Here is a 24,130-nt window from a genome sequence, read left to right as displayed (position 1 = left end):
CTTTGTGTTGGGAATATTACAATTCTTCTCTTAGAGACTAGCTACTTTGAAATACACAATAAATTACTAACTATAATTTCCCTACTGTACTATCAAATACTAGAACTTATTTCTTACATTAGTAATTATAGTTTTGTGCCCCTTAATCAACCTCTCTTCATCCATCCATCTTCATCCAACCTCCCTCCTTCCACCCTTCCTAGCCTCTGGTATGTTATTCCACTTACTACCTCTATGAGATCAACCGTTTGAGCTCCCATGTATGATTGAGAACATGTAGTATTTGTCTATGACTGGCTTATTTCACTTAACATAATGAACTCCAGTTCCATTCATGTTACTGAAAATAACAGGATTTCATTCTTTTTCTGGTTGAGTAATATTCCACTGTAGAGACCACATTTTCTTTATCCATTCACCTGCTGATAGACACGGGTTGATTCTACATCTTGGCCATTATGAATAGTGCTTAAACATAGGGGTGTGAACAGGCCTTCAATATACTGATTTCCTTTTAGATATATATCAAATAGTGGATTGCGAGATCATAGGGCAGTTCTAATTTTAGTTTTTTGAGGGACCTCCACACTGTTCTCCATAGTAGCTGTGCCAATTTACATTTCCACCAGCAATATGCTGTGGTTCCCCTTTCTTCACAGCCTCCCCAGCATTTGTTTTCTTTTTGATAACAGCCATTTTAATTGGGGTGAGGTTGATATCTCATTGTGACAATCTCTGCTATTCTTAACATGATGTACAACATCCAGATAAACTTATGAGACCCACTAAAAAGCAAGGAAAAATCACTCACTGCCAAGAGGGCAGGCAATCAAGAGGACCGGTGGCAGACAGCACTTGTGCTGGAGCTGCCAGTTGGGCCTTTCACAGAACTGTGATTAAAAGGGGAAGGCACCTGGTGAAGGTGGTAATAGGAATACACAGATGGAGAGTCTCAGCAGAGAAATGAAGTCAGACAGGAATGTGAGAAAGGGAAAACATGCTATCCAAGATGAAGAATTAGTTTGATGAGCTCAACAGTACATAGCTCAGATGGACACACGTGAAGAAAAAAAAAAATCTATGCATTTGAAAATAGGTAAATAGAAATTACCTGAACTAAAATACAAAGAGAAAAAACGAGTGAGAAAAACCGAAGAATTAAAGAGCTGTGGCACAACACCAAATAATCTAATATATATAATTGGAGTCTCAAAAACAGAAGAGACAGATAAAAGGACAAAGTGTTTTTAAAAAAACAGTAGATAATTTTGCAATAATAATGAAAGATAGCAAACCATAGATTCACTAAGCTCAGTGAAACCCAAACCAGAGAAAATACCAAAAAAGAAACACACACATACTTCTAAATGTATTGTAGCTGAGTTGTTTAAAATGAAAGATAACGGGAAAACATTAAAGGATGCCATGAAAAAAATTACATATAGTACATCAAAGACAAAATGTATGTCAGAAGGTATGCAGGTGGAAGATAATGAATGACAGCTTTAAGGGAAACGAACTCGAGCCCACCCAGATTTCTACAGCCAGTGAAAATACCTTGGGTAAATGAAGGCAAAAGACTGCAGACAAAAGCTGAGAGGACTTAGAGCCAGCAGACCTGCACTACAAGAGGTTAAAGAAATTCTTCAGGCAGAAGGAATATGGTATCAGATGAAAACTTCTAAACATGTATTTAGAATTAAATACATGGAGAGTGCTGAAAGTAATAAAAATACATGTACATATAGGGCATATTTTCTTATTTTTAATCACTTTGAAAGCTGATTGGCAGTTCCTTTTTTAGGTAGTTAGAAAATGTTTATGTTCTTTCGTATTAAAACATTACTTGGCAATTTTTTTTTCCCTGTAATCACTGATTTAGAAAGTCACTAAATTCTTAATATTTAACTACTGTAGGACCAGAAGTCCCCTAAAGACAATGAGGATAAAGGGTCCATTATAAAGCCAGAAGCAGGCTTTTTTCATCTGACAAATGCATCTGTGATACTATTTCCCAAGCAGAAATTCTGGGCCAAGGGTGGCTGGCAAACATCAACAAGAGTGCCAAGGGTGGCTGGCAAACATCAACAAGAGTAAGTATCCACTGTGTGCCAAGCATGAGGGACACACAAGATTCACCATGGGCACCCTTCAAAATTCAAGAGGAAAATTGCAATTTAAACAGCCAGCCAGTTGATCATCAAAATTAATGGTTAAGTAATCTCTGCTACCACTGAGATTCCTGTTGAATGGAAATGCAGACTTTTGGCAAATATGCATGAACAAGTAAATGAATACTTGCCAATGTAAAAAAAATGCAAGATAAAATTAGTAAGTGTTATGGGGGCAGATCACAGGATCTCAGCAGTTTGAAGGATTAAAGGAGCTACAAAAGAGGATGCCAGAGGAAACAACCAGGAATTGGCTTATGGTACGGAATGATGCCTCGTCCACAGTAGAGGGAGGAGGCCATGGTTCCAGAGAAGGTTTTAGAGAAGGTATCAGTTTTGAGGGTCATGAGTCATGAATGTAAATGTGAATGGAGAATAAATTGCAGACGTATCTAAATTGGAGGAAAACAATCACATTAGAAAAAAGGGAAACAAAATATTAATGAGGCAAACAAAACAGACAAACCTTAATATGCTGACGGACAGTCCTCTCTTTAATGTTATCCTTTTACGGTTTGCTATGGAGAACAACTTGTGCCTTGTTCAAGTTCAACTAAATATGAATGAATATTCCAAATTACAGATTGTGTATATCTGATCAATAATGAATCTTCACGTAGACTCAACTAGCACATGAAGTTCAAAAGCTAAATAAACAGGGCAGGCCGGGCACGGTGGCTCAAGCCTGTAATCCCAGCACTTTGGGAGGCCGAGACGGGCGGATCACGAGGTCAGGAGATCGAGACCATCCTGGCTAACACTGTGAAACCCCGACGTGGCGGGCGCCTGTAGTCCCAGCTACTCGGGAGGCTGAGACAGGAGAATGGCGTAAACCCGGGAGGCGGAGCTTACAGTGAGCTGAGATCCGGCCACTGCACTCCAGCCTGGGCGACAGAGCGAGACTCTGTCTCAAAAATAAATAAATAAATAAATAAAAATAAATAAACAGGGCAGTCACAAAGTTCTATGTAGTATTTAGTTTAGAACTATAAAAAAGCCTACATGACCAGTTCCTGATGTCTGATCGTATGTTCTGTGAAGTGTTATAGGTCACCCACTTGAGTGTCCATGGCCTGAGTCTCAGATGCGTGGTATTTTTTGTTCACCTTAAAAGATATTGTTAGTTTGTGTCAGGGTCTCTTGGATCCACTTCCAGCTCTTCATTCTTGTATGTGGATTCTTATCTCCACCTGGCCTGTCTTCCCTTCACATTTCTAGTTGAATGGTAGCTCTAAGGGGGCGGAGTTCTTTCAAGTTCTCTGTATGACTGGAAGTCTTCCCATTACCTTCATTTTTGAAGGATATTTTCTCTGGCTATAGAATTCAAGGTCTGTGACGTTTTTCTTTGGGCACTTTAAAGATGTTGGTTGACTATCTTCTTGAGTGCACTGTTTCCAACAAAAGGTCTGCTGTCATCCTCAACTTTGTGCCTCTGTAGATAATCTGCCTTTTTTCCTTCTTGCTTCATTTAGTATTTTCTCTTTATTATCAGTTTTGAGCAATACGATTATCATGTGCCTTAATGTAGTTTTCTTCATGTTTCTTCTACTCAGGGTTTGCTGAGCTTTCAGATATATGGGTTCATGGTTTTCATTAAATTTGAAAAAGCTGAGTGTGGTGGCTCACACCTGTAATCCCAACACTTTGGGAAGCCGAGTTAGGTGGATCACTTGAGGCCAGGAGTTCAAGACCAGCCTCGCCAACATGGTGAAACCCCGTCTCTACTAAAAATACAAAAATTAGCCAGGCTTGGTGGTACACGCCCATAATCCCAGCCACTCCGGAGGCTGAGGCATGAGAATCGCTTGAACCCAGGAGGTGGAGTATGCAGTGAGCTGAGATTATACCACTGCACTCCAGCCTGGGTGACACAGCAAGACCCTGTCTCAAAAATAATAATAATAGATAAATTTGAAAACATTTGATCATGATTTCTGTACGTTTTTCGTCCCTCCTCTCTTCTGGGAACTCCAATTATATCGATATTAGGCCATCTAAAGTTGTCCCGCAGTTCACTGATTCTCTATTCATTCCTATGTCTTCATGTTCACTCATCTTTTCTTCTACAGTGTCTGTCACCAATTTCATCTAGTATATTTCATCTGAGATATTATAGATATCATTTCCTAAAGTTTCATTTCAAGATCTTTTACAAAATCTTCCATGTCTTGATTTAACTTCTGTACATATAAAATACAGTTCTAACAACTATTTTAATGCCATTGCTAATTCTAAGGTCTGTATCAGTTCTGGGTCAGTGGTTTTGATGGCTTCATTTCTTTCCTCATTATGGGCCATATTTATATGTATTCATTTATTCACAGTATTCATTTATTGGATAGCAGATATTGTGAATTTTACCTTGTTGGATGCCAGATATTTTTATATTCCTATAAATACTGTTGAGTTTTGTTCTAGGATACAGTGACTTAGAAATGGTGTGATCCATTTGGGGCTTGCTTTTAGGGTGAGACCAGAGCCATGTTAAGTCTAGGGCTAATTATTCCCCACCACTGAGGCAAAATCCTCCTGAGTCCTTCAACCAAAGCCTGTGAATTATGGGGTTTTCAATTCTCACAGCTGGTATGAACAGATCCTACTCCCAGCCTTGTGTGAGTACCAAACACTGTTTCCTCAATCATTTCAGGTGTTCTTTCCCCAGGCTTGGTAGCTTCCTCACAACTCCTCGAACTGAGACAGCCTGCTGGCTACACCTGGACTCCCTTTGTGATGCCCAACCCAAAATTCTGTTCAGGGAGAAGGTGGGCAATCACAAGGCTCAACTCACTTGGTTCCTGTTTCTCAGAGATCAGTATCCTTCACAGCCTGATACCCTGATTGGCAGCTGTTAGTATACAGGTAGGGTTTACTGATTACAAGCTTCACTGTAATATAATCTGCCTGGACCATTTTACTGGGCCCTAACAGCAGTATTTTTAGGTTTCATCTCTTGGGCTGAACAGATTTCCCTAAGAAGAAACATCCTATCTATTGCTTAGAGAGCACACACCTGGCTGATAGGCTTCTTTACTCTGTGGCTGAAGGCATCGCAGGCAGTGTGAAGACACACTACAATGAAAAGTGTCGGTAGGTCTGCGGTAATGCAGCATGAAAAAAAAAAAAAGTACAGGTAGCTCATATTACAAAGGGCTGATTTCTGAAATATAAAGAGCTTCTATAAATCAAAGAGAAAAAAAATCTATGTAATTCAAGAGAAAAACAGGCCCCCCAAAATGAACACATGATTTAAATAAAAATACAGATGGCTCTTTTCTTAAAAGAAAAATAAAAGCATACTCAACAATATTTTACTATATACATTATAGGCCAGGGGCGGTGGCTCAGACTGTAATCCCAGCAGTTTGGGAGGGTGAGGCAGGTGGATCACTTGAGGTCAAGCGTTCAAGACCAGCCTGGTCAACATGGTGAAACCCCCGCCTTTACTAAAAATAAACAAATTAGCCAGGTGTGGTAGTGCATACCTATAATCCCAGCTACTTGCCAGGCTGAGGCATGAGTATCGCTTGAACCTGGGAGGCAGAGATCGCAGTGAGCCGAGATCACTGCAATCCAGCCTTGGAGACAGAGTGAGACTCTGTCTCTAAATAAATAAATAAATAAAATAATTTATACATTACAGTGCCCTTGTGTAATAAAGAAACCAATGTATAAAAAAAGTATTTTAATATGAAAAATATAAATTCAAATCACCTTGATATATTATCACCTGTCTTACTGGCAAGATTCAGTTATTTGACAAAGCTGATTTCTAAAATATAAACAGCTTTTATAAATCAAAGAGAAAAAAATCTATGCAATTCAATGAAAAAACAGGCCCCCCAAAATGACCACGATTTAAATAAAAATATAGATGGATCTTTTCTAAAAAGAAAAATAAAATAAAATAAAAACATACTCTGACAAAGCTTAAAATAACTGATTGAGCATACTTGCTTGCTTTTACTAGTCCACTAAAACAGCAATGAAGCTTTGTCCTTCTTTGTCTAACAGCCAAGGAGAAAAGGAGATAAAATAACAGTAAACACTATTGGAATTCATGAAGCAGATGAATGAGTAGTGACTTTGCAGACCCAAAAAGTCTGATTCTTAGGCTAGAAATTGAGAAAACCAAGAAGCAACCAGTTTATACTATGGGGCTGCCCCAAGAACTTCGGAATCGGCCATTGTGGTTATCCCTGGAAGTAAAGTTAACCAAGATGACTGCTTGAAAGTCAATTTTCAGAAAGTCAGACACTGGATTATCCAATACTATGTTAACAAATCACTCCCAAACTGAGTGGCTTAAAACAGCAATTGTTATCTCTCTGTTTCTGTGGATCATGAATTCAGAAGTGACTTGATTGGGTAGCTCAGGGTCAGACGTCAGCTGAGACTGTACTCATCTGAAAGCTTGACAGGAGTTTGCAGTCACTTCCAAGGCAGCTCACTCCCAAGGCTTACAGGTTGCAGGCTGGGTATTGGCAGGAGGCCTCAGTTCCTCCCTGTGCAGGCCTCTCTCAGAGCTGAGTGTCCACATAGCATGATGCCTGGCTTCCCCCAGAGTGAGTGATCCCGGAGACCATGGTGAAAGCTGCAAAGCTGTTTATAATGTAGACTTGGAAATCACTTCTGCCATATCCTATTTGTCACACAGATCAGCCCTGATGTGTTACGGGAGGGGATTGACCCCAAGGGGAGAAACCCCAGGCAGTGAGAATCACTGGGGGCCATTTGGGATGATGGCTACCTCAGATGTGGAGCTCTCCTCTCAAGCCCATCTCCTACTCTGAATAATCATGTGACTTTCCCATCACCTTTCTAACAGAAGATTCTACAAAACACAGTTTCTCAACTGTGGTACCCCATTGTTGACGGTGAAGAATTATAATAAAAACAAGGAGGTATGCAAACATCTTTTCCTCAGTAATCTGAAGTGTTTCCTTTATCATATGCTAAATTGCTTTATGTACTTGGGTTTATTTATGGGTTTACTAACTTGTTTCATTGATATATGATAATGTTTTATTATTAAAGTTTATATCCATTAGGGACTATCTCTTATTACTCTTCTTTTTTGGCAATTGTATTCTGAAATCGTGGCTACATGCAAACAATTCTGAAGCTCCAGATTTCTAAAGAATTATAACACAGTGGGTTTCTTGGGAGAGACAGAAAACATTCAGATACCAGAAAGCTCACTATTCCATTAATAAGAAAATCATAAGTATTCATGAACATATAAGAAGTATGAAATTGTGCCCAATTAATTGGTAGTAAGGTCCTTTTCCCTTAAGAGAACTATAGTCTAGTTACATAAAGGAGATATACAACCAGAGAACACAAGTTAATGGTTTCTGCAATGGCTTTACAAATAGCGGTTGACATCTAATATTTGACAAAATATTTTGCTTCAAAATAAATATCTTCTTACTTGTAACAAAAGCAGCTGGAGAAGATGATCATAGCAATTATGCAGACAGCCATAGAAATGAGCAAAACCAGCCATCGAATGCTGCCATCAAAAAATGGACCTGACAATAAAAGTAAACAACGAAATAAACAATGAAATGAAAAAATAATCTGAAGTGTTCAATTCTAGGTAGCTTGGTAAAATCAGAGAAGATATTTGAGAAGCATGCTCCAATTTTTCTCGGCTAACCTACCTATGACAACAGGGGGCAGTGTGGGTTGCAAATACTGGTTACATAAATTGGTCCGACAACATTCTATTGTCCGGCGCAGCTGGGCTTTTGGAGAATCCTAAAAGAAGAGTAATGATAAAATTAGAAATTGTTTGGTATTTTAAACTGATGATATGTCATTTTAGTATTCATAAAATACAATTTCTAATTCAGTGAGTGAAAGGGGCCTGCAAATTTTATATGTAAAAACAGATTACTGAAAGACTAAAATTTGTGCTGAAATAGTGAAGACTGCAAAATGACTTTTCTTAAGAACATATCTATGTGGATGGTGTGTTAGACACTACGTTAGAATACCAAACCCGAACTTAGGTAATTACAATTATAAACTGGTCTGGTACATATAATCTCACTGTGGTACTGAGATGTGGATGAGATTTAAGATCAGACTAAAAAGTTGAGGGTGTCCTAGTCCAAAGAAAAGGCTGGTCAGCAAGGCAGCTGAGCGTGCAGAGGCCGCTGCAGACCCTGCCAACCCCAGCCATGTCAAAAGTCATGAGCCTGATGCGGAGGCAAGCTGAGCATCTGTGGTGAGGGAAGGGCAAACTACAGAAAGCATTCCTGAGAGATGATTACAGATCACCAGTCAGAGAGGAGACTGTCCCTAAGAGAGCAGAAAGCTAGCACAGAAAAGGGCAGCAGCACTTACATGTGATGTTTTATTGGATTAACAATATAATATCTGACAAGTTGAATGCTGCCATTTCAGCACAGCCTGTGGAGAACTGCCATTCTGGACCAACATGTGAATAGCAAAGAACTGTTTGTCACTACGGAAGTCACAAGAATGTAAGCAGAAATTAAGGAAAAGCCTCAGTATAATCAGCTATGACTTTAAAAAGGTAAACATGAGCCCATGACTTCAGATTCTGTTGGGAAGATGGTCAAGAGCATTTGGAAATCTCCAAATACATATTTTATATTTTAAATGAAGTTTTATTAATAACTTTTACACAATTTTTACTTTTAAATGATCATAAGGGGAGAGAGAAAAAAGTTAGGCTTAAACTGGAGAGTCTGAAATAATCCCAGATTCAGAGAAAACTTACAAGAAGGAGGATATGAAAATCATATAACTAACTATGAATGAAAGAAGTGCCAAGCATCCAAGAGGGTTCCAGGAAAGCTAAAATGAGCTTGGCCTTGCAGAAGAGAAAAGTGCAAAGAAAAACCAAGGAAGAATTTCTCTGGCAGCACAGGGTTTCTCCAAGCAACAGATGTACTGCTGACATGACAGTGGATGATAAGGACAAAAATGAACAATTCTTCAAGTCCTGTCTTGTTTCTTCTTCTCTATGAAGGATGCTGACAGGGATGATGAAGGTAGCTTAAACACTACTAAGTGGGAAATGACATCCCAAATGTATGAAGAGATCTTACGATGCTTTTGTATTCTACATGAGTTCCTATCTTCTAAGCTAGGTGAATTATATCCCAGGAAGATGACAGCCCTTGTAAGAGAGATGGCTGAAAGACAGGTGAAATTTAAAGACTTTAGAAAGATAGAGCGTTGGAAACTATGATAGATAACGGAATATTTTTATATAAACATATTTTTTATATAAACTATATATATGTTTACATGTATATGTTATATATGTCCCTTTTCTTTAAAAGAGAAAGAAAGTAGACTTTAAGCTGTGTGTGGTGGTGTGTGCCTACAATCCCAGCTACTTGGGAGGCTGAGGCATGAGGATCACTTGAAGCTATGAGTTCAAGTCCAGCCTGGGCAATGTAGTGAGACCTTATCTCTAAAAATAATAATTTTTAAAAAGAAGCCAAAAATAGACTCTGCCAACAGATTAAGGCAGCATAGTATCACAGAAAATACAAGGGTTTCGGAATCAAACAGTTTGAATCCTAGCTTTCCCAATTGTTCACTTTGTGACCTTGAGCAAGTAATTTATCTCTGGGCTTTAGTGTGCTAAAGAATACAGGTTAAAAAAAATATCATCTGGGCACAGTGGCTCACACCTGTACTCCTAGCACTTTGGGAAGCTGAAGCAGCAAAATGGCTTGAGCAGAGAAGTTTGAGACCAGGCTGGGCAACATAGTGAGACCCCATCTCTAAAAAAAAATTTTAAATCAGCTAGGTGTGGTGGTGCACGCCTGTGGTCCCAGCTACTGAGAAGGCTGAGGTGGGAGGGTCACTTGAGCCCAGGAGGTTGAGGCTGCAGTGAGTTGTGATTGCGCCACTGCACTCCAGCCTGGGCGATGGAGCAATACCTGTCTTTAAAAAAAAAAAAAATCTGCTCCATTGAGTAGTCGGAGGAAATCAAGGTAGAATATACTGACTCCCCAGGATACTATACACATATAGCAAATATTCAATAAATTAATTTCCCTTCCTCTGTCCTTGACATGAATCTCAGATGAGATTCTAGACTAAGCCAAAAAACTTATAAGCCCCTAAAGACCCAACATGGCTTCACTAAGAATAAGCAACACCTGTCTTACTCAGGTTAACTATGTATCTGGGTAGGCAAAAATTGGGTTTCTCGAGGTTATGAATTTGGGTGACACAGCCTTTCCTTTCCCTGCACTCTCCACCCCTACCCTCTGCCAGTCAATTTGTATTTCTAGATTTATGTGGAGAATATGAATTTTTGTGGGAAACAAATTTACTCAGCACTTATGAAGTAAGAGATTCTGACGTAAATAAACTTATTCAGTGTGCTCAAACTGGAGACAGTATATGAGGAAGGAACTGAAGCCAAGTTACAAAGAACAGCAGCGAGGTTTCTGAAAAATAATTTGTCCTACAGGAGGAAACAGAATAAGCACAATTTACCAGTGCGGCCTGGGGAGTGGAAAAACGTGAGGCCTGGTGAGAGACACTCACATCTGTTCTGCACCACACCTGGCAGTGTGTGAAGACACTGGGGAAAGGGTTAGGATGAGCATGAGAGAGCTGTGCTTGGGTGACGTTTACCAAGAAATACAGAAAGTTAGATAAGTGCTGGTCAAAATTTTTGCTGGCATAACCCAATTCTTAAAAGCAACGTATCCTTCACATATTTTTCAGGTGACACTTAAAAATTTTCACCATAAATTTAAATGGCTGCAATATATTAATAATTTCTGGCTTACTGTACATAATGACACTTTGAAATAGAATTGTTACCTCATTTTGAAATAGAAGTGTTACATCATTTTTAATGCATTCAGTAGAATCTAAATAGCATGCAATTTGATACCCATTATCATCAAAGAATAAATGAACAAATGCTTCTTTTAGCAATGAGAAATTTTACACTACAACTCTTACTTCTCCTTGAACTCTTATTTCCTTTCAATATCTCCCACAATAATTATGTCCTAAAGTAATATATAACTGTCCACATCAAAGATAAGTACATAAAAATTCTTTTCCTATAACTGTATGTCTTTTAAGTCTTAGAAAATTATTCTAGTTTATCATAATTAGCAAAAAATTGATCAAAAATATATACGTTACAATCTTTATTAAATACAAACTGAAGAAAATGTTATTGGAAAAGGCATTTTTTCTTTTTCTCTCTTTTTTTAAATGATACAAGATCTGGCTGGCTATCACTCTGCACACTAGAGTGGAGTTGCATGATCTCAGCTCACTACGACCTCTGCCTCCCGAGCTCAAGTCATTCCTCCCACCTCAGCCTTCTTTTTTTTTTTTTTGGAGACGGAGTCTTGCTCTGTCACCCAGGCTAGAGTGCAGTGGTGCTATCTCGGCTCACTGCAACCTCCACCTCCCGGGTTCAAATGATTCTCCTGCCTCAGCCTCCCAAGTAGCTGGGATTATAGGAGTGTGCCACCACGCCCGGCTAATTTTTATATTTTTAGTAGAGACAGGGTTTCACCACATTGGCCAGGCTATTCTGAAACTCCTGACCTCAGGTGATCCGCCTGCCTCGGCCTCCCAAAGTGTTAGAATTACAGGCGTGAGCCACCAGGCCCAGCTAATTTTTATAGAGATGTGGTTCTGCCATGTTGCCCAGGCTGGTCTCAAACTTGTGAGCTCAAGCGATCTGCCCACCTTGGCCTCCGGAAGTGTTGGAATTACAGGAGTGAACCACTGCACCTGGCCAGGCATTTCTTAATGATATGGATGGGCCTTTAAAAAAAAATCAGTTCATGAAGTCATGGATAAATATTACTTACTGCTAGAGTGAGAAGATTCATCATTAATTTTATTCTTATTTTTCCTTTTGTCGTCATCAAGACAATTTATTCACATAAGCAAGATAATAATGGGAGGAGATTATTATACCATTGTCCCATAATTTTCTTTTTTTGAGATGGAGTTTCACTCTTGTTGCCCAGGTTGGAGTGCAATGGCACGACTTCAGCTCACTGCAACCTCCACCTCCCGTGTTCAAGTAATTCTCCTGTCTCAGTCTCCCAAGTAGCTGGGATTAAAGGCACGCGCCACCACGCCCAGCTACGTTTTGTATTTTCAGTAGAGACAGGTGTTGCCATGTTGATTAGGCTGGTCTCTAAGTCCTGACCTCAGGTGATCCACCTGCCGGGGCCTCCCAAAGTGCTGGGATTACAGGCTTAGGCCTCCGCACCACCTCAACCAGCCCATAATTGTTTAAAGTCCTTCCAAAGCATATGCTAAAAGTGCCATAAAGATCCTATCAACAAAAATTATTTTCAATGATCCAGCAACTTGGCTGAAAGCAAACAACTGAAAACCATCTGTCATGTAAACACTTACTTGATATTCCCACATAGCCTACACTGATGCTTTTACTTCGAATTATAACATCATTTGGAAACCTCAAGTTTTACACCTCAGGCCTTCTATTTGTAAACTAGGAGGGGTTGACTATGAAAAGTGACTAAGGGAACGAGAACTGCTTGAGAAGTTCTGTTCTCAGGCAGAGAAATATTCAGCAATAGGACCTACGGAAGTTTAGGATCCAAAAACTGATTCCCTTAAAACTATCAACGTGCCCGTTACCCTTGTATAACACAGTCTGAGTTACACTGTGTTTAACAGAGCACGAAGACTGCTCTGTTAAAGAATCAGTATGGTCAAAGCTAACATCTATTAAGCCCTTACTATGTGCCAATTGTGCTAAACTATTCACATACATATCATTTGATCCTTACAGTAATTCCTTCATTTCTATGGGAGAAAACAAGAAAGCAGAGCACCTTGTCCAAAGGTTCACAGCAGTATACAGATCTGAACAGCTTGTCAAGTTTAACAACTAACTTATAATGGTGAATTCAGTTTAGGACAGGCCTACTCTAGGGGCCTGTTGAACACTGGTTATTACTGCTGGGCTCAGTACCCTAACCATAGCTCTTTCTTCAATTTTTTAAGTGATTAAAAAATGTATAGTATATGTGGTTGACAAATATGCAAACAGCCTAAAACTGGAAGAAACAACTAAATTAGCATCCTTTAAATCCTGACCAATTAGAGCAAAGGATTAATGCTTGTAAGATAAAATTCATATAGACAAGTATGTAACAACTGTATAGGAAAACCTCATTCCATTCCCATCTACTTATTTGTGTGAAGAAACCAACAGCACCAAAGAAGAGTGGAGGAGATGTGGCTCAGCAGCAGCATGAGTGAGCGACATGGGGATTTTAGCTTACAGAAAGCTCAATGGTTCAAGAATATGGCGTGACTGCCAAACATCTAACACAAGACTGTGTTTAGAAAAAGGGAACAGGACTATTTACTCTCTACTTTTTTCCTTGGTCATACCACACTCAATTCTGCATATTATACTGAGGAAGTGGAGAGAATAACTCTAAAGCTGATCATATAAGGAGCAGTTGAGGTCATTATGAACTATTACTTTCACTGGGTAAAGACTAGCAGGATGAAGCACATTTTTTTTAGTTAGTAAACGGCTGTCATCTTAAAAAGAGATTAGGTTTGTTCTCTATGGTCTGAAGAGTCAGACATGAAGACAGATTTGCAGTCATTTACAAAGAGGGTGATTCCAAACATTAGCTGAGAGGTTGAAACATAAGGTTTCTATCCATCCTGAGAATTTCTTGCCTTTCTTTTTTTTTTTTTTTTTTGAGACGGAGTCTCACTCTGTCGCCCAGGCTGGAGTGCAGTGGCGTCATCTCGGCTCACTGCAAGCTCCACCTCCCAGGTTCATGCCATTGTCCTGCCTTAGCCTCCTGAGTAGCGCGGACTACTGACGCCCGCCACCACACCCAGCTAATTTTTTGTATTTTTAGTAGAGACAGGGTTTCACCGTGTTAGCCAGGATGGTCTCCATCTCCTGACCTCGTGATCTGCCCGTCTCGGCCTCCCAAAGTGCTGGGATTACAGGCGTGAGCCACCGCGCCCAGCCCCCATCCTAGGAATTTCCAAATAATAGGAACAATTTCCTAACATAGCTAAGACTTAAATTATGCACAAACAATTCTATCTGGAGCTGGTTTTCAGAAACACTGAAGGATCTCCTGGGACAAAATTACTATACAGAATTTGAAGAGATCAGGTTTATAACCCAGAGCCATCAGGATGCTCATGAACTATTACCATCCTGATTCCTTCATTGCTGCTTTGCTAAAGCAGCTCCACTGACACCTCCTTACAAGGCCTTAACATTTTTTTTTTCAACTTTAGAGGTTGCCCTAGAGTTTTCAGTGTATCTTTAACATTTCTAAGTTGCCTCAGAGTGATACAAAGGTTACTGCCACTATCTTAAACGTCTTTTCAATAGATTTTATAATCTACAAATAAGTGTGACAATATAATTTTTTTTGCAGTCATGACAACCTAGGATGATTGAAAACATTTTACTTTTTTAAAGTAAAATAATCTGGAACTTAAATTACCATAATCTTATTACTTGAATAAAATTTTTATTTTTAAAGAAACGTTAGCTGCCATTATTGTGATAAGAAAGTTTAGAAACTTGTCCTCACTGAAAATTGTAATCAGTAGCCAGAGACGGTTGAGATTTAAAAAAAGAAAAAAGAATTTTTTTTTTTTTTTTTTTTTTTGGAGACAGGGTCTTGCTCTGTGGCCCAGGCTGGAGTGCCGTGGAACAATCTCGGCTCACTGTAACCTCGGCCTCCCAGGCTTAAGCAATTCTTCTGCCTCAGCCTCCCACGTAGAGAACAAAGAAAATTGTAATCAGGCTGGGCACAGTGGCTCACACCTGTAATCCCAGCACTTTGGGGGGCCATTGTGGGTAGATTGTTTGAGCCCAGGAGTTTGAGACCAGCCTGGGCAACGTGGTGAAACCTGATCTCTACAAAAAATACAAAAATTAGGCAGGTATAGTGGCATGCACCTGTAGTCTCAGCTATTCAGGAGGCTGGCTTGAGGTTGCAGTGAGCAGAGATTGCAGCACTGCACTCCAGCCTGGGCAACAGAGCCAGGTGCTGTCTATGGAAATAAAAAAGGAAATTGTAATCAAACAATTAGCTTTTCAGAAATTATTTAGTTATAAACTCTACATATGAATACAGGACAGAATCTAGACAGAACGTATTCCTCCAGTATATTTACTGACGCAAACATACAGCCATGTGTACGTCAGGCATGTTTCTCCTAGGGGGAAATTGATGCTTTTGTGTGGCCCCTCCCTTCTTTGTCTCATGGGTCCCAGAGTATATCTTACTTTGCACTGAAAATCAGATCCTTCATATTTCATACACCCTGAAGCTAATGTGGTTTCTCCCTGGTCATCTTCTTCTATGATGGCAAAGCAATGTCCATTAGTTCTAAAACAGAAAAAAAACAAACAAACATAAATTCACATAGAAAGTACTAATGAAATTTGAGTCTGAATATGAAAAGGTACAGACAACATTTAATGCTTTGTTTTGTGATTCAGAATTGCATTCACATGTGATTTACTGGCAAAACCAAAGCGGTTTTAAGACAAATGAAAATTATGTCTGAGCTAAGATCTAAAAGGCCAGTGACAACCCTTTGTCAAGCAGAAAAGGATTTCGATTAAACAAGTCCTCCACATGGGAGTTATGTGACTTTTCTTCACTAATCACAGTTATGTGATCACAGAAAGCTGATTTATAAAATTTTATAAGGTAAGTCATGTTTTGAAAATACACTTTAAAATAACTTTGTCTCTTTTTACCCATTTTTTCAGTACTCTCATATTGCATATGATAATAGATAAAAACAAACTTTTCTCTGACATATACAGATAGGCTTAATGACCAAAAAAAGGGGGACTGAAAGGCACCTTTTACTGAATATGATGGGAAAACAAGGAGAGGACTTTTGAATAAATTTTCAATAAATTTACACATATATATTTAATGCAATTCTTATCTTAGTGTTAGCATCCTGGAGTTTCCCCTTAATATATTCATATAGACTTCAACAGGTCTGGGAAAAATTTCTTTTTTTTTTTTTTTTTTTTGAGACGGAGTCTCGCTCTGTCGCCCAGGCTGAAGTGCAGTGGCACGATCTCGGCTCACTGCAAGCTCCGCCTCCCGGGTTTACGCCATTCTCCTGCCTCAGCCTCCCGAGTAGCTGGGACTACAGGCTCCCGCCACCTCGCCCGGCTAGTTTTTTGTATTTTTTGGTAGAGACTGGGTTTCACCTTGTAGGCCAGGATGGGCTCCACCTCCTGACCTCGTGATCCACCCGTCTCGGCCTCCCAAAGTGCTGGGATTACAGGCTTGAGCCACCGCGCCCGGCTGGGAGAAATTTCTAAAAGCTTTTTCTGCGCTCCTATTTATTGTTAATATCAGGAATTGTGCTGCTTCTACTCAGAAGAACTTTGCAGAATTCTTTGTTTCCTGTTAGGAGAAAATGTTAAGTATGGGGCAGAATTCTGCTAAAATGGACGATTCAGTTTTACTCTGGGTTACTAAGCTACTAACAGACAGCCCATTACATCAGGCAGGTATTACAGACAAGAAGTTTAGCAAAAGATTATTTGGTGACACAGCGGAGAGCAGTTCCCTGCCGGCAAACTCCCAGGAAGGTGTAAATGGAAAACTAGTCACAGTCAGCCACGCAGAGTCCACCACCACCAGGGGACAAGCAGCAAACCTAAGACACAATGACCATCACATAGGTTCAAGAGTTTACGCGTAAAGTTTCATGCTTTCTATCTGGTCCATTCAAGGAGCATACAATTATTAAAAGTACAAAACATGACATTCATTACTGCCTCTATAACAAGGAGACAATTAATTCAGGTTGAGTTGTTCAGGCAATTTTTTTTTGGTCTTATTAAGTCAATATGTCAGTGTTTCCAACAAATATGGACTAGAATTACATGATCATATATAAACATGTTGTGTAGTTAACATGAAATACAGTAGAAAAATTATAAATCAGATTTGGATTGGTAAATTCACAGGTAAGAAAAAAGTTTAAAATTAATTAACACAATATGATTAATATATATCTGCAGAATATTTCAACCAATTAAAAAGTAGGAGGCCAGGTGTGACAGTTCACACTAGTAATCCCAGCACTTTGGGAAGCTGAGGTGGAAGGATTGCTTGAGCCCAGGAGTTTGAGACCAGCCTGGGCAAAATAGCAAGACCCTGTCTATAGAAGAAGTAGGAGGCTGTCGGTGAGTTATTCGATTTTTTTTTTTTTTTTTGGTAATCTTTAAGTTTTCTGAAATGACTTCAAGATTAAAAGATCATTAAAAAACTCAGATGTTAAAAAAAATACTAGATACCTTTGAACTTATTTTAAAAGCTGCATTATAACATAATTCTAATATAGTAACTCACCTATCAATCATTTAATGGAGTAATGTTCTAATATACAAAACACAAGGCTTTTTGGCTTTCTGGAAAGATACCATATATGAAGGAAAAAAAAACCTTAGACAAGTTTAATAATTCTTAAAATAGCACTAAATGCAACTCGATTCTCCTAACTCTTAAGAAGGGCTGCATAAAATACTTACATGCATGTGTTATTAATAGCATCATCCGGGCAGTGCCCTGAGCAATAGCACTTTAAAAAAGGCAAGGTATCCTCTGGTGCTAAGGTTACTCCATTTTCTGACTTTTTCTGGTCGGAGTCTGATTTCATCCCAGTGCCATGGAGCATACTGTCTAGATTCTGTCCTGCATTCAAATATGGAATTTGTAAGTAAATCATTTCTGAAAAGCTCATTGTTTGATTACAATTTTCAATGAGAAAAAGTTGCTAAGCTTTCTTATACAATAATTGTAGCTAACGTGATTCTTGAGACATATAAATTTCATTCATACAACAAACAGACATTTCTTAATAAGTTATTATGCACAGAATTACTGCACCAGGTATTGTGGGGTATATGAAGACAGCTATATCACAATTTTTGCACTAGTGAAAGACAAAGAAGAGTGGTGCAAGGCAGAATACAGTCAAATCTTGTTTTTTATATTTTTAAAATAACTTAACAATTTTTTAATTTAACCAGGGGAAAGCATGAATGCAGTCCCTCACTATCACAATTATGCAGTCGAGTTTCCCACATTTGGGGAAATCACAGGGGTCAGCACATCCGGAGTGCAATGCATAAGCCTCACCCTTGGAATACCACCTTCGTGACTCTGGTCTCTCCCTTGTCAGGTAAAAGTATATAGTCATCACTTGTAAGAAAGGTACAAAATGGGGAGAGACTTCAGAGAAGTCTGTGAGAGTTTCCAACCATTAAATAGAGACAAGTTATGATTCTTCTCTCAACTCTTTGGTTCAAAACTTGTGACTAGCTTTCCTTTATTTGTGCCTCTATGTGGAAAAGGAGTTACTAAGCATCTTGCTTTGGCCTTTAATTGCTTAAGTAAGGAAATCATGAGAGCACGGGGACCAATCATGTTATCTGGAGACTTTTACCTCAAGGTCATTGGTTTGAATGCAGACCATGCTGGCAGAAAGTGAAGGTTATAGAAGGGCAGCAGTTAGCTCACAGAAATGGAACTATGTTCTTACACGAGAGTCTAGTAGCCTGCAGTGACAGATATTGTCATATCTGGTACTAAATCTTTCAGGTTGGAAGCAGAACAGTACTAAGAAGACTGTTCTAGTAATTACTTCCTCTCTCTGACTCAGCTAGGCCATTCTTTGTGGGTTACTCTCAAGGGAATAAAAGGTAGAACCAAACAGACAAGTGTTATGTATTTCATTATAAATGTTAAATAACTGGTTCAAGACACAACAGACTTGACATTACATTTAACATACTGATAAGATAAACTACTGAAAAGACAAAAAATAGCACATATGCACACACTGATAACAGAAAAAGCGCTGCTAAATAGTGTTTTGTGTTGTGGTGATTCCATGCCTTCAGTTTTAATAATCTTCATTTTTTTTTGGAGACACAGTCTCACTCTATTGCCCAGGCTGGAGTATAGTGATGTGATCATAGCTCACTGCAGCCTCAACCTCCCAGGCTCAAGTGATCCTCCCACCTCAGCCTCTAGAGTAGCTGGGACCAAGGGCACACACCACCAGGCCTGGCTAATTTTTAAATTCTTTGTAGGGACAAGGGCTCCCTATATTGCTCAGGTTGGTCTTGAACTCCTGGGCTCAAGCGATCCTCCTGCCTCAACCTTCCAAAGTGCTGGGAATACAGGCGTGAGCTACCATACCTGGCCAATAACCTTCACTTTCTTATGCGGAATATTTAGTAAAGGAATTGGTTACTGAATGACTATATATTAACAAACAATAGGAGAGAAAACTTTTTTTTTTTTTTTTGGAGATAGAGTCTCCTCTGTCACCCAGGCTGGAGTGCAGTGGTGCAATCTTGGCTCACTGCAACCTCCGCCTCCCAGGTTCAAGCAATTCTCCTGCCTCAGCCTCCCGAGTAGCTGGGATTACAGGCACCCTCCACCATGCCTGGCTAATTTTTTTGTATTTTGTTGGTAGAGATGGGGTTTCACCGTGTTGGCTAGGCTGGTCTCAAACTCCTGACCTCAAATGATCCACCTGCCTCGGCCTCCCAAAGTGCTGGGATTATAGGCGTGAGCCACTGTGCCCGGCCAGGAGAGAAAACACTTAAAAAAAAAAAAAAAAAAAAGATGACGTTTGTGTACATACATATATTACTGATCCCTGTGCCTCCTCCCCCTCCCCACATTCTCCTTTCAGAAATAAATTCCGTAATATAATGTCAAGGCTTCCGTTGCACCTGATAGCTACAAAGCAGAAAGACCCCATTTATGTTAGAAACATCAGCTGTAAAAGATGGGGTGGGGAGAAGCAGGAGGTACAGGAAGGGAAGAAATCCACTGAGCAGGGAATGAGGAGACTGGGACTCTGTTTTACTGTGGGCCTACCCCACTTTACCCAGCTGGATGGTCTTGGGCAAGCCATGTCACTTGTCCAGGCTTCATTTACTCTATAAGGCTATAGGAGTAGAGGACAGGTGAGGTCACCTACCCAGCTTTAAAATCCTATTATGTTAACAGAAGACACTTACCAATTCAGCTCTGGAAAACAAACAATATATCACAGTAATTAATTTTTCAAAAATCTAGTGACACAGAAAAAGCAGTTTAGTGTGGCAGAAATGTCACTTAACAGCAAGAAGTGAAGGGTTCAAGTCCCAGTTATGGACACAGATAAGTTTCTCTCTGAACCTCAGCTCTCTATCTATAGAAAATGGTGATAATAATTCCTGCCTAATTCAAATCAAGAGGTCATAGGTAGATCAAATGAATATCTACTAAAGTGCTTAACTACATGTAAAATAGCATACAAATAAGATGTTACTAATAACAAAGATCATAACACTAAAAGATCACTGATACATGAAAAACCCAAAGTTATATGAAACTTCCTAGAATACAATTTGAATTTATGAGACAAAAACTCTATTACAAATATTTATGAGACAAAATCTCAAATACAATTTGAATTTATGAGACAAAAACTCAATTACAATAGTTGGATCTAGAGCTTATATTACTGCCAAATATTCAACAGAATACTTATTAGGGGTCTATTATGTGCAGGCAAGGTATTAAATGCTAGAAACGCAAAGATGTGGCATCAAAACCATGTATGTGGCCTTGAGAAACTTGGTGGGAAGCAGAGGGGGAATAAGCACAAAAGCAAATAAATACAAAGTGAAAAGTGACAAAATACAAGGCCAGGTACAGTGGCTCACACCTGTAATCCCAGACTTTAGGAGGCCGAGGCAGGCGGATCACCTGAGGTTAGGATTTCAAGACTAGCCTGGTCAACATGGGGAAACCCTTTCTCTACTAAAAATATTTAAAAATTAGCTGGGCATGGTGGCGGGCGCCTGTAATCCCACTATTCGGGTGACTGAGGCAGGAGAATCACTTGAACCTGGGAGGTGGAGGTTGCAGTGAGCAGAGATCAAGCCATTGCACTTCAGCCTGGGTGACAAGAGCAAAACTCCATCTCAAAAAAAAAAAAAAAAAGACAAAATACGGAGGTATCATGTAAACAAAGGAAAAGGCTCATCCTAGGTGTCAAATTCAAACCGATCCTAGGTGTCAAAAGTAATGAAATCTAAGCTACATCTTAAAAACTTGCAAGATTCCACCAAGTGGATATTTAATATAAAGAAAAGTAGCAGGCCAAGAGCCTCTCTGCACTGTCCCTAGGTGACAGCGCCCACTCTGTTGATGGTTCCTGGATGTACCCCTCTAGCCATGACCTGCCTAGGCATCTCCTGAATGACTTGTCCTAAATGAACTTTTGATTTGCCTCAGACCTGGTCTTGGCAAAGTCTTTTGGCTCAACCTCCAAAATGTACATCAATTGTTTTCATTTTTCTCCACCTCCGCTGCTGTCACCAAGGCCCATCACATCATGCCTCTACCAAGGTAAGAAGTCTCCAACTCGTCTCTCTGCTTCTGCTCTTGGTCCCTGCTATCCATTTCCCACAGAGCAGCCAGAGACATTTTATAAACACAAATCTGTCACTCCTATCTAAAACCAACCAATGGCTCCACAGCGCAGTCACAATAAAATCCAACCTCCACTGTGTGCTCCCAGGGCCCAGCAGGATCTGGATCCTACAGGCCTCACCATCATCACTTCACTTGCCACATGGCCTTCTGTCAGTTCTGAACATGTCAATCTCTCCCCACCCATAAGTCCCATATATTTACAAAGAATAAATTACGAGTCCTGGGGTGGACTGGGGGTATGTATAGGTTGTATTTCAAAACCCACACAAAATATTTAATAGCTTACATGCTCAAGTATAACATCTCAGAAAAAGATGAAAACATATACATACAAAGATACAGTTACAAGAGACACATGACTATACACAGGCACATTTACAGGTCCTTGTCATAAATGGCAATTTTTGGCATCAACGATTGTACTAGATTTTTATTCCTGGCTAAGTACTTTTTCATACTTTCCCAATAATTTATTGGCTTCCTTTTTCTACAGCAAATAAATGCCCTCTGCCCTAAGCTTAAGATAAAATGTCTACAACAGAACTCAGATGGCAAACAGTTGGTGAGACCAATGGGCTACTGATGCACTATACATGTGAGCTAATCAGCAATGGTAGCCTAATGAATTCTATAACAATAGTTGCATCATTAATTAAATAGAAACCAGGAAGACATCAGCAGGAGGAAAGTCAAGTACAAGGAGGCAAGAACTAGGGAAAAGGTGGCATGTCTACAACTGTGCTGTCCCATATGGTAGCCCCTAGCCACACGTGACTTAAAATGTAGGTGAATTAAAATGAAGTAAAATTAAAAATCAGTTTCTCACCCACACTAGTCAAAACTCAAGTGCTCAAAATCCACATTTGGCTAGTAGCTATTACATAAGACAGCAAAGATATAGAAAACAAGTATTGGTTTTGTAGGCCCCAAGGTCTCTGTCACAATTCTTCAATTCTGCTGATACAATGCAAAATCAGCCGGACAACATGTACAAAAATGAGCATGGGTGTGTTCCAATAAAATTCTTATGAATAATAAAATTTGAGTTTCATATAATTTTCATGTGTCATGAAATATTCTCTTGATTTTTCTTCAATCACTTAAAAATGCAAAAAACATCATTCTTCACTCATGAGCAGCACAAAATGAAGCAATGCGCTGGATTTAGTTTGTGGGCTATAGTTTGCAAATTACTGATACAGAAATTTCCCTCACCAAAGTTAGTTCTATCGTACTATGTTGGTCTAGGGGGAAAATTAAAGGAAGAAGAAAATACTTTGTGGCAGGGCTAAAGCACAGAAATGGGCTTTTCACATCTGATAGGACAATATGTGAATGATTAGGCTTTTTTTATGACACTTTTGGAAGGCCAATAAAAAATTATAGTTAAATGTATTTCAGTTGAACATTAAAAACTGCAGTTAATCAGTTAACATTAATCAAAATTGGTTCTGAACCCATTATCAAGAATGAGGTGATTCCAACACATACTGACATACAATGTTACTCATAATGTCACTGAGTGGCAAAAAAAGCTTCTAGGAACATGCATGTAGTTATTGCATTAAAAATCATATGCTTGGCCAGGCATGGTGGCTCACGCCTGTAATCCCAGCACTTTGGGAGGCCGAGGTAGGTGGATTACCTGAGGTCAGAAGTTTGAGACCAGTCTGGCCAACATGGTGAAACCCTATCTCTACTAAAAATACAACAAATTAGCTGGGCATGGTGCTGTGAGCCTGTAATCCCAGCTACTCGGGAGGCTGAGGCAGAGGAATCACTTGAACCAGGGAGGTAGAGGTTGCAGTGAGCCAAGATCACGCCGCTGCACTGCAGCCTGGTCAACAGAGTGGGACTCCATCTCCAAAAAAAAAAAAAAAAAGTCGTATGCTTGCCAGGCATGGTGGCTCACACCTGTAATCCTAGCACTTCGGGAGGCCAAGGCAGGTGGGTTGCTTGAGCTCAGGAGTTCAAGACCAGCCTGGGAAACATGCTGAGACCTGGTCTCTACAAAAAAATTTGAAAAATTGGCTGGGTGTAGTGGAATACACCTGTAGTCCCAGGTACTTGGGTAGGTGAAGTGGGAGGATCACTTAAGAACCCAGCAGGTTGGCAGGGAATGGTGATTCAGGCCTGTAATCCTAGCACTTTGGGAGGCCGAGGTGGGTGGATCACCTGAGCTCAGGAGTTCAAACCAGCCTGGCCAACACGGCGAAACCCTACTAAAAATACAAAAATTAGCCGGGTGTGGTGGCGGGCACCTGTAACCCCAGCTACTCGGGAGGCTGAGTTGGAGAATCGCTTGAACCCAGGAGACAGAGGTTGCAGTGAGCTGAGATCATGCCACCGCACTCCAGCCTGGGCAACAGAGCAAGACTCTTGTCTCAAACAGAAAGGAAAAAAAAAAAA

The 24,130-nt window shown here is 39.7% G+C and overlaps 1 protein-coding gene and 1 non-coding gene across 6 annotated transcripts in view; both read right to left on the bottom strand.

Annotated features, from left to right (window-relative positions):
* Window positions 1-24,130, bottom strand: part of BMPR1A (bone morphogenetic protein receptor type 1A) — a 161,238-nt gene that overhangs the window by 18,731 nt on the left and 118,377 nt on the right. For all 5 annotated transcript variants that reach the window (XM_023226077.1, XM_023226078.1, XM_023226079.1 and 2 more), the window contains 4 exons: window positions 17,749-17,911; window positions 15,466-15,568; window positions 7,835-7,931; window positions 7,603-7,702 (listed from right to left, as the gene is read on the bottom strand). In XM_023226077.1, the coding sequence (XP_023081845.1) occupies window positions 7,603-7,702; window positions 7,835-7,931; window positions 15,466-15,568; window positions 17,749-17,911 (463 nt within the window). The remainder of the gene's footprint in view (window positions 1-7,602; window positions 7,703-7,834; window positions 7,932-15,465; window positions 15,569-17,748; window positions 17,912-24,130) is intronic.
* Window positions 18,247-18,411, bottom strand: LOC111552007. Its single transcript, XR_002734526.1, has one exon. It is a non-coding gene; the product is annotated as a U1 spliceosomal RNA (small nuclear RNA).

This window comes from Piliocolobus tephrosceles, chromosome 9 (assembly GCF_002776525.5).
Source record: "Piliocolobus tephrosceles isolate RC106 chromosome 9, ASM277652v3, whole genome shotgun sequence".
Lineage (NCBI taxonomy): Eukaryota > Metazoa > Chordata > Mammalia > Primates > Cercopithecidae > Piliocolobus > Piliocolobus tephrosceles.
The sequence above is the reverse complement of the archived record's forward strand: the minus strand, read 5'-3'. Positions and strand labels throughout refer to the sequence as shown.